Source organism: Malaclemys terrapin, chromosome 12 (genome assembly GCF_027887155.1).
Source record: "Malaclemys terrapin pileata isolate rMalTer1 chromosome 12, rMalTer1.hap1, whole genome shotgun sequence".
NCBI classification, from domain to species: domain Eukaryota; kingdom Metazoa; phylum Chordata; order Testudines; family Emydidae; genus Malaclemys; species Malaclemys terrapin.
In genome coordinates, this window is record NC_071516.1 from 14,825,392 (window position 1) to 14,836,575 (window position 11,184).

General features: G+C 38.7%; 1 protein-coding gene across 2 annotated transcripts in view; it reads right to left on the bottom strand.

The window, feature by feature from the left end:
* Positions 1-11,184, bottom strand: part of TSHZ2 (teashirt zinc finger homeobox 2) — a 264,346-nt gene that overhangs the window by 98,987 nt on the left and 154,175 nt on the right. Inside the window, exon 2 of one of the 2 annotated variants that reach the window (XM_054045290.1) lies at positions 7,974-10,532. In XM_054045290.1, the coding sequence (XP_053901265.1) occupies positions 7,974-10,532 (2,559 nt within the window). Of the gene's footprint in view, positions 1-7,471; positions 10,533-11,184 lie in introns of both variants that reach the window. The other variant, XM_054045289.1, reaches the window with a different exon arrangement.

Consider the following 11,184-nt stretch of genomic DNA (forward strand, 5'->3'; position numbering starts at 1 on the left):
TCTGAGCACATCCCTAGGAAACTTGAAAATGCTGCAGCCCTGGCTCTTAATGGGGCTAAAGTTGAGCACTTATGATCTGCACACGCAAAACCAGAGATTTCTGTATGAAAGGAAGCAGATGTGCATAGCTGGAGGCAGATAAATGAGAGCTTGTACAGTGTTTTGGAGATAAAAACATCCAATAGAGGAGAGAGACATGGGCTCAAGCCACAAAATTGGGATCCAGCCTTCAAGCCAGGTTTCCAACCCCCCAGTAAAAGGACATATGGATTCAAGATTTGGATTGGCCCAGGATAGAGCGGGGCCATTTACAAAATTTGGATCAGGATTGTATTTCAAGTGATCCCAAAGTTTGGAATTGTTCAGATCGTGGTTTTTGGTTCAGGTCCATCACTAGTACTAGGAATTTAGAATCAAATAATATTGTTTTCTTAACATGCAAAACTCCTACTGACTTCACTGAGCATTATGGGGGCCAAAGGGCTAAAAGGTTTTGCTTCTTTGTTCTTTTTCTCATTTGAAAAAGGAAAAACCCTATTAACTAAGTGGAACCTATGTCCAGAAATCAGAAAATGTCCCACCCCCGCCCACTGGGAGAAATTTTCAACTTTTCATAAAAACCCCAATATATTTTGGTCAAAAACTGAAATATTTCAATTTTGAAATGTCACTGCTGTGCCTCATGGGAGTTGTTGTTTGGATCCCTCATGTGGTCATTCTTCTCCAGAGCGAGGGTCCCTGGTTAGACTGCATCTCCCATGGTGTACTATGGTTAGGGTGACCAGACAGCAAGTGTGAAACACTCAGGACAGGTGGTGGGGAGTAATAGAAGCCTATATAAGAAAAATACCCCAAAATCGGGACTGTCCCTATAAAATCGGGACATCTGGTCACCCTAACTATGGTATTACTCTCTTAGTAAGGGGAGGTGATGCATTATGGGAGTTGCATGACCACAGTGCATCATGGGAGACAAAGTCAGACTGGAAAGCCTAGTCCATAGAAAAGTCTAGGGACATGAGACAATTGAATACAACTCCTATGAAGTACTACAGCAGCATTTCCAAATTGAAATATTTTGTTTTTCATCTGAAAACTGACAGGTATTTGGTTTTTCAATTAAAAGTAAAAATTTTCCATGGAAAGCAGCACATTTTGTGAAACAAATAGTTCTGTTGGAAACCCAATTTTCTGTCAATATGTTCATTTTTGACAGAACGTTTTCAACCAGCACCACCTATTTCCTCTGTTAAGCAGAACTCACACTGTTCACTTATGGGCATGTTGTGGCTGACTCTTGAATTGTTGCACAAGGGAGGTGAAAAAGGAAGGAACCTTTCTGTCCTTTTTGAACCCCCGCCCCCTTTTCAGGGGCCAGGATCAACTGCAGTCCCTGCTAGTGCTCCCACAGCACAACACACACCAACAGAGGCCAGATGGAGTGGGTACGAACTTATCCCTGGGCTCTTTCAAGGATTTGTGGCTTTGCTCACCACCGGTCCCCCCCACACACACTCAGTGCTGTGTCTTAACGGCACAATCTAGCCCCCACTCAGAGCCTGCCAGCCCTGAATTACTGCCTTTTCCTTCATGTTAAACTCTTAAAAACAGACATGGCCACAGATATCAACCTGGGTCTCTATACAATATCCCTGTGCAGTGCATTGCTTGTTGTCCATCATTGCTATGTGACAAAACGACACAAAACACAAAAGGCCTGATTCAGATCTCACCTACAATAGAGTAAATCAGGTATAACCCCACTATGGTGGAAAATCAATGTAAAGGCCTGCTCCTGCATCAGGATCAGTTGGTGTGGACCCCTGTGCAAAGTTCCAATAAAGTCACTGCAAAGATGCAAGGATCCATGCAAGCAGGTCTGATGCAGGATTGGGGCCACAATAATGTCAGAAGTAGGCCCTCAGTGCAGAGCTTACTAATAATTACTTTTGTATTCATTATGCCAATAAAAAGTGAGAATCGTCTCTTTTCTTGCTATAAAGTCACATACATAATTTTTCTGATTTTTCATTCGTGTTCCATCACATTTGCACAGAGCGCTCACCCTGGTAATTAAATTATTTTTATTGAAAGGTGCTTTAGAGGGCCGGGTACTCCTTATGTCCTTTCCCTTTGTTATTGGTCTTTGCTATGTGGCAAGGTGTAAGGTGTAAAAAAATATAAAAGATTCAGGTGCTTTTCCTGTGCAATTTTGTTGGGTAAAAACGTGCTGCTATAGATCATGAAGGCTGTAACATTTAGTGATATCAGACAGGGCAAACAAAAGGCAATATTTTGATACCCTTATGGATACTGAATGTTTGAGGCCGTATTCAAGGTCAGTAAGATCTGGCCCAAGTATTTAAGTGGTGTCTCTTCTTTGCTGAACACAAAATATTTGATTGTTGGGATAGGGACTGAGATTTATGGCAGCAGTTACTTAGCTTTAGGCCAGGGACTGTCATTTACTATACGTCTGTACTGCATCTAGCACAATGGAGGCTGAGCGGGTTAGTCTCTAGATACTAGTGCAAATAGAAATGTTAAGTCATCATAACTGATCTTATTAGTAACATTGTCCTTATTCATAACAATCAAATAAATCTACATTAAGATATCTTAAAACATTGGGTCTGACCCTGCTCTCACAAAGTCAATAACAAAACTTGCATTGATTTTAAAAGGATCACAATAGGGGCCTATCACAAGGTCTGACCCTGAATTGAAGTAAATGGAAGTTTGCTCAGTTTAACAATTGCAGTAGGATCAGGCCCCTCATTTGTGTTGCGCCTTCTCTATCTATGGCTAATGATTTTTTAATCGGAACCCTCCATTAGTTCTGATGGCGACTTCTGCTTACAAACTGATGGTATGACATGGCAAACTGTGCCCCAATATTCTCATATTCGCTTATTACACCTTTCTGGCATTTGTTATTGGTGTGTGTAGGATGAAGAGAAAGCTACATTCTCTCTAAACCCCAAACTCAGACACCTGACTTGGGCAGCTCCCTTATCCCATGTAACACTGACATTAGCTGTAATAGCCGAACATGTTATGTAGTGAAACTCCTGCCGTTTCAGAGGAGAGATGAGAAAATAAAATCCACAAAAAGAAAAAAAAATCTTCTATTTTGGTATACTTAACACATACAGTTATCTTCGTGTCCTATATATCATTTAACAAATTGCTTTGCAATTCTTACAGGGCGTGGTATAATGACTGATTTAAAATCACTGCATTGCTTAAACTGCATTGTTCTTCATCAAGTGGAGTCATTTTTATGTGACGTGTCAAGCTCTCTAACAAATAACTGCTGCCAGACAAATCAAGTTCCTCATCTTAAAGCTACGGCTAAATAGTTTATAGCTTTAATCTGCTCACTGAGGTGTGCAGTCTATGACAGTAATTATAAATGCAAGGAGAAATTATAGCTGAATGCTTTAACTGCATTAGGAGCCATTTGATGAACAATCATGATTGCCTGCTCATTTTCAACAATAGAGGGCAAGTTAGTGTCAGTGCATTAGAGGATTTTCAGTTCTGCTCTGCTCTTTCTTCCATTTACCACAGAACGTCAGTTGTCTGCTATAAAATAGAAAAAAGCACCGTAGAAGCTTTAAACTTGATGGTTTAAAAAAAAAAAAGACAAAGGAGGAAATAGAAAAACTGTTTATCATTATGACTCATTTTTTGTTTTGCAGCAACCTTACTTTCAAATTAGTTCATTTTAGGTAGCTGCGTGTTTACTTACCAGGGACTTTGGAAGAGAAATCTCCCCACAATGAGCCTGGTAGATTTAAATCTATAATGACTAATTTTTTTAAAAAAAGTTTTAAATAAGATCATAAGATTCTCTAATACTGACTAGTTTGTAGCCACTGTCACTGTCTGAATGTAAAGCTAGAGATGTGTACGTGTGTACACACACATGCACACACACACTTCCTGGAGAAAAAAAGTATTTTTAATTTAGCTGAAGAATTGAGCAAATATATTTTAAAGTTATAAATCCGTGTACAAATTTGAAGCAACACTCCCTGATGTACATGGGATTTCAAACGAAGAACAAAAAATTTGCAGCTGTTTAAATGAAAAGATGATACTGACATAAGAATTTTGTAAATTAAAAATAATGCCACATTATATTACCAGACCTATTTCAGTCTGGAGAGGTAAAAAAAAACATCCCACAATGGAGATGAATATACAGCAGATATAAATACCTGCATTTACATTTAATAGGAATTTATCACAAATCACTGAAACAGCCTCACTGATGTCTTTAAAAAAATACCACAGACGCAATATATGAATGCTTTTCTGGTAGTAATGATCTGACTGGCAATTCATTTTTTTTATATTTTTTAATGATATTTACTCTATTTTCTAAATAAGAATTTAAATGGTAAGTTTCATTTTCAAGATGGGTGATATTTTATACGTTTCTGTAGTTTGGAGAATTTCTTCCCACTGTTTTACTTGCATTTTTAGTTACTTATATTTTGTTTAGCTCTGATTTTGATGCAACATTTAGTTAACCAATTAATATATTTATGCATTTTAAGTGTCTCAATATGCTTTATATTTATTTTCTCTAAATACTTTGCACTTTTAAATGACTCTATATATTAAATACATGAATTTCTGCTGGCATATTCCTTAAACAGTATTGTATGCTCCATAATTAGGAGATATATTGAACTTTTACCATGCCATTTTTAAGATAAGGAAGCTTTGAAAATCCCTGTGATGTATCCTGGTCTTCTTGCAGAGATCAGGAAACAAAGCCATATGGATAAACTCCAGGAATAACATTTTTAGCATAGTCAGAAGAACTTAGGCAAGTTTAGAGCTCAAAAATTGTAATAAAATCTATCCAATGTCATCCAAAATACCCCATCATTTCACACAATTTGTCCTATCATGCATACCAACTAAAATTATAGTTCCAGATAACAGTGCTATCACTCTGTCAGTGCACTTTAAATATATGCCTTTGAAGGTACTGCCTGCATGCTGATATAAATTAGAAATATCTGGGTATTAAGGGGGTGACAATTTTGGGGTACTCAAAGACTTGAGGGACAGTGCCTTGGTTTATATCCATACATCACCTGGGTAATGCCAGAAACATGTCAATTTGGGGTGTTGCTACTCAGAACCCACTTTTTTTTCTGGGCATCTTTGGAAAATGTGTTTATATGCTTCCCATCCCCCAAATCTCTAAAGAACAGCAATGTGCATACAAAGTTGGGTGTTTAACAAGAACAGTGCTTTAAAAAACCCAAATCTGAAACATTTGTCAGGTATTAAGCCACGAAGAGGCCAAAAATAACTGCTATATTCATATATTTGGCAGATAGCTTTTGTTTGATAGTACCCAAATTACTGGTTTGCCCGCACAGCTCTAGTATAGAAACTGCAAATGTCAAAGTCTTTATAGATGCTAACAGGTGGGGAAAAAAGTCTGTTCATTTCCTTCCTCCTCCCCAACCTCTTTTCATTTTGTGATATTTTGGCAGGTACATTCAATTTTGAATTGTTATAAAACCACAAGGTGGAAAATCAGTTATTATCAGATAAACAAAGAACATTTATTCGTCCTTTTGTTTTACACCGGGTACTAATGTTGGGTGAACAATGCAAAAAATTGCCCATTAATATTAGGTACAATTTTTAAAATAATTAACTCACTTTGACAGTGCTCACACCCCTTTTGCATTTTGCTTTCAAAAGACAGAGCTTTGTTATATAAAATATTAAGAAAGAGTAAATCTACCCCTGTGCCAAGAGCCAGCACAAGACCTATACAAGACTTAAGACTCATTACATATGAGTAGTGATGGCTGTGTTGTACTGTAATAGCTTCCCATAGCACCTATCCCAAAATTACCCTTTGATTACTGGTTTAAACAATAGCTTCTTTAATGGGATAGAAGTGATGTATAGGCCTTGTTTGGGGAAATCTTAAAGTTGCATGAACATTTGCAGCAAGCAAATTTTAAATCTTCTTACAAAAGTAGATCCATTCCCAAAGCACATGCACCCTCCACTAGTCAGAGAATAGCCACCGTACCATGTGACTTACGTGACAAATCACAAGTAACACAGCTTGAATTTTGAATGTTCATTATCAGTCCATAACATACAAATTTCAAAAAGATATTCATCAAGGAAACTCAAATAATGAATACGTTGGAGGAAATTTGAACTTGCCTGTGGATATTCTGCCAGCAAAAAAAAAAGGTGGTGGAGGGGTAAATTTACTGAAGAAATTATTTGTTGAAAATTAATCACACAAAGCCCTCTTGGTTATAAATCCTTCAGAATTGAAAACATCTATTTGGACTTGCAGCTGATGTGCTTCCTATTCATTTACATCAAGAAATGTCAGGTTTGGGAGTTAAGTAAAATTAAAAATGCTATAAATTATGCATCAGCTAAATACAATCTTACACATCGTAAACATTGGCTGTGACTGCACTCACAGCTATACACCTTCTTCGACAGAGAAAATAACAGTAAAAACAGTATCCAGAAAGCTGTGTTTTTGTGAAAAGTTAAGCTTGTGACAAAAGCCATTGATTCTCTCAATTAAGAAGCAAAAAACAGCCCCATATTTTGGTATTGATCTGCACCGAAAACTTTCGCTGAAGTCAAACAGGGGAAGGACTACTGACTGAGCACTGGGACTGCACTGATACTATGAGACAAAGTGTAAATATGATGCATTCAAGAATAAAGAAAAGAATGGATAGGAACGCAAGAGGAAGGAAGGTTACTCAAAACAACTCAAAGGAGACCACTGGTATAAGTGGTAAGGGTGCAAAAATGTGGTGCAATACAACACTGATCATCCAAATGTTATTGGTGGAAAAACCAAGTTTTTAGATAAGCGAAAGCATTTTCAATGTCATTAATAGACTATGGGGGACATGAGCCTTTTGGGATAATGGACTGTTTTGGATAATTGAGGTTTTGCTAATCAAGATTATATTGTCTTTTTCTCCCCCTCAAATAAATATTTGATGCTACATTAGTACTGGAGGGGAGAGGGATAAATAATTCCTTGGAACTATGAGGGAAAATGCAGAAAAACAGGCTACCATTAGTGGAAACGACATTGAAAACAGAAGAGTAGTCATTTATTTGCTCTACTCCACACTAACCTGCATAGGAAGTGAACTAAAAATAATTCTTAGAAACAGGAAAATATGAGATGTGAAAAGTGGGGAAACAGTTTTGTTAAAAATATTATAAAGAAGCAACTTTTCAATTCAGGCCATGATAGTGATCCATTTATGAAGCTTTGTTCTTCAATGCAATGTAAAATGGACTGGGTATCTAAACTGATAAATGCAGCAGCATATTTTCAATTTTATAATGTATTCTACTTTTAAGAAATGCTTTAAGAAATCTCCTTACAATCATTACATTAAAACTCACTGTGGAGCTGATGCATGCATACCTTAAAAGTTATTCTTCATCCACTTCTGCTACAAACTGTGAATGGTGTTCTGGTGACTTGCTGTGTGTTTTGCTTAGGTGAAGTTTTACTGCATGTTTGCTTGCAAATGTCCGACAACACAACTTACATTTGAACTTAGAGTCTGTATCCTCTTCCCCAGTTATTGTTTCAGGTGATCTTTGAACTGAAACTCTGGAGATTTCTTGTTCTACCTTGGTTTGCTGTTCCACAGCCAGTCTGTTCATGTCTTTCATTTGGAAACCTAGATGGGATTCTAAGTGACTAATATAAGTAGATGGGGTTCTAAACTGAGATGCACAGTCACTGCAATAAAAGATTGGGTGTCCTTTGTCCATGTTTTTCAAAAACTTTGTTCCTCCAGTTTTCCTAAGTTGGTATTTGACATTCGCTAACCAATGGCTGATGGTGGTCATTGACAGTCCAGTAAATTTAGAAATCTGCATGCGTTCTTGAGGGCCTAGGTCTGATAATAAATATTTACCTTCTGACGTTTGGAAAAGACTGGAAGCAAACTGAGCTTGCAAAATCAGGAGATGCTGAGGGTTCCAGTTTGATTGCCTGCCCTTCCTTTTATGGAGAGTGGAGACTTCTGTTGAGACATCCTCGAAACGTCGGACATCCATTTCCAATTTCATTGATGGGATCCTAGAAGATACAGCAGGTTTTGGTGTAGTAGCTTTAGGAAGCACTTTGACCATGTCAGCAATGTCAGACAGAGCATGTTTCTGAGGTGGGGAAGTACAAGATTGTGCTTGAGCCGACTCGGCTTTCTTGCTTTTGGATTTGGTCAGATCTATCGGTTGATCGTTGTTTTCAAACAAATAACGCCTGGAAATGCTTGCAGGCTTTGGTGGGGTGGGAGCAGGAGATAAAACGGGTTTCTCCAACATATTTAAGTTAGGTTTGTGGAACATAGAAATTGTGCTCGAGCTGGGGCTGGAGTTGGACTGGGGCCGTAAAGGCTCAGTGGCTTTGCCCAAGTGATTATTCAATACAGATTGCAGGGCACTAAGTGGATTCACACAAGGCAAGTCAGAAGAATGGTTTGTGGCAACACAACCATTGCTGAGAGAAGCTGCTATTGACTCCTTGGGTTTTGTTTTTTCTTTCTCACCATCTTCTTTTGGTTTATCCTCCTCCTTCAAGGGACATGCCTCTGTCTTTTTTGGCTCTACAGGGGCCTCAGTTTTGGGGAGAGATCCCCCTTCATTCTGACAGAGTGGTGCAGCTTCAGCTTGGATGCCCTCTTTAGTGTAGTCCTTTTGTATGACTTCTTTGTCATCAGTTTCCTTCTTCACTCGAGTGCACTGGGCCACATTTGCTGAGCTGGGAACCAGAGGCATAACTTTCCACTTTGGAGCAATGGGTCTCAATTTATTGGTAATTGTGGGCCTGATTTGCAGTACTTGGGAACCCACTGGTAAGGAAGGCTTTGCTCCTTCTGAGAGCTGATAGGCTGCATGGATACTAGGATATGCACTCCAGCTAGGAGCTCCATTTTGAGCTTTATTGATGGCTGTGGTGACAGTGTTTTCCAAAGACTTTAAAATATCACCACCACCTTTTGAACCATCTTCTAAATCTTCCTCCCTAAGATACTGGTATTTCATTGTAGGATCCAATGGTTTCTGAAGCATATCTTCATACTCTTCAGTTTTTACCACTTTCTCATCTTTGTTTGTATCATCAGGTTTATCTTTTTTACTCTCTTTCTTTAGCTCCAATGCAGGAGTTATACCATCTGAAGATGCATTGCTGGATTGTTTTGAAACCTGGGTGTCATTGGCTGGTGCCTCAGACAGCGACTGCATTTTCTCCACAGCCAAGGGATCTAGTACTAGTTGTTTTCCTTTCTTTGAAGCTGAACTTGTGACTTTCAAGAAGTGACCAGTGACCATCATATGAGTGGTGAGTTGTTGCAAGGTGTCATGTGAACTTCCACATTCCATACACTTCAAAATCTGGGATTTACAGGCCTCAAACTGCCATGTGTAGCTGGCTCCATTTTGGTAGCCATAGCGGTTGTTAGATGACAACTGCAGGTTTGCATTCTTCTGAGGCGAAAAGGTATCTGCAAAAGATCCTGTTGTAGAATCTGGGGAACAAGGTCTGTTAACATCAAACACACGTTTCTTTGCTGGAGTGACCATTTTTGAAGAAATGGTAGGTACCGGCTCCTTCAAAGGCACTTTTTGGTAATGTTTTGTTTTTATCATATGAACGCTCAGATCTTGAAGGGAATCAAAAGAGTCACCGCAGAACATGCACTTTAGAACTTTTTGTGCATCTTCCTTGTCCATGTCCTGAAAGGCCCTTTTCCGGGGCTTTGAGTAGCTAGTAGGTCTGTGCTTGTCCTTTTTACGGTTATCATCTTGGTAATGACCAGTTTCATTCATGTGGACTGTTAGCTCTACCAAAGTGTCATAGGCAGCACTGCATTGCCTGCACCTAAACCTGCTAGCACCCGTGAATACAGTTCCGCACATTTTGCTGCTTTGTCTGTACAGCTGGACTGAACTGAAAAGATTTGGTTTGGAGACTGGTCTGGAAGGTAAACTCTGTTGTAAGCTTTTTGACAATGCATCTTGGTGCCAATCAAAGTCACTTTTGTTACCTCCATTTCTATTGTCACAGCCCCTTCTCTCAGAGTTAGACAACTTGAGACCCAGTCCTAAGCCCGTCCAATAAGAGTCTGACAGTATGTTAGCATAGACTGCTGTCATTTTATCCATGCAATCATGTGCTTCATTCTGAGATTTGGGGCGGGCATTGGTTTTCAGATCCTGCACCTCTCTAGAGCAAATGCTTTTAGTATCTGCCACCTGGTCACTAGCATCACTTAACAGGGACTCATTTTCCGCATCCTGATTAGATACATGACTTACTGGAGAATTCTGGTAGCTAAAGCTTCCTTTCTGCTCAGGACCCACTTCATGTTCTTCATCCGTGCCAGTATCATTGCTGCCCTGAAGTTGAGCTGTTGAATTACTGTCATCATCGTCCTCTTCCTCCTCCTTTATGTCTTCCTCTTGGACGTAACCTGAAATGTAACATCAATATATGAAATAACATGTTAATAACACTGCAGTTTGATTTCTCTAGTTGCGCTATGTGCTTTTGCTACTGGACTTCATTTTAATCTACAACTTTATTGTCTGTTAGTCCTGGAAGTGAAAAAAGTCAAATGATGTCTTTTTGTAGAGCTTGCTGCTATTTATTAGATGATCGTAATTCTTTATAACTGCCAGAGATTCTGAGTTAATAATTTTCCTGTCGTGGGAGTATAATTCTAACTGTCCTGTAATGGGGCATTTGGAAAATTCATATGTGAGAACTTTAAGTTCATATGAAAAGTCTCAATTCTATGAATTTGTTATTAGACCCAAGGAAAAGGAGAGAGAGAGAGAGAGAGAGAGAGAATTGGCAAGGAATAGAAGAAAAGTAACTTCTCTAATCTTCCTGGTTGATAGAATTATCTAGGAACAGAAATCTTTTGCCATTTGATCACCTTAAAAAAGCATTTCAGAATGTGCGCAAATAACTGATATTTCAAACTATTACACTTGAAACAATTAATAGGTTCAACTGAAACCTGTTTGTAAATGCACTGTATTCCATCAAAGCAAATTATCGTTTGATGAAAGAAATATTCTAGGGCAGAAGCCTAAGGCCTTGGCTACACTCAGGACTTC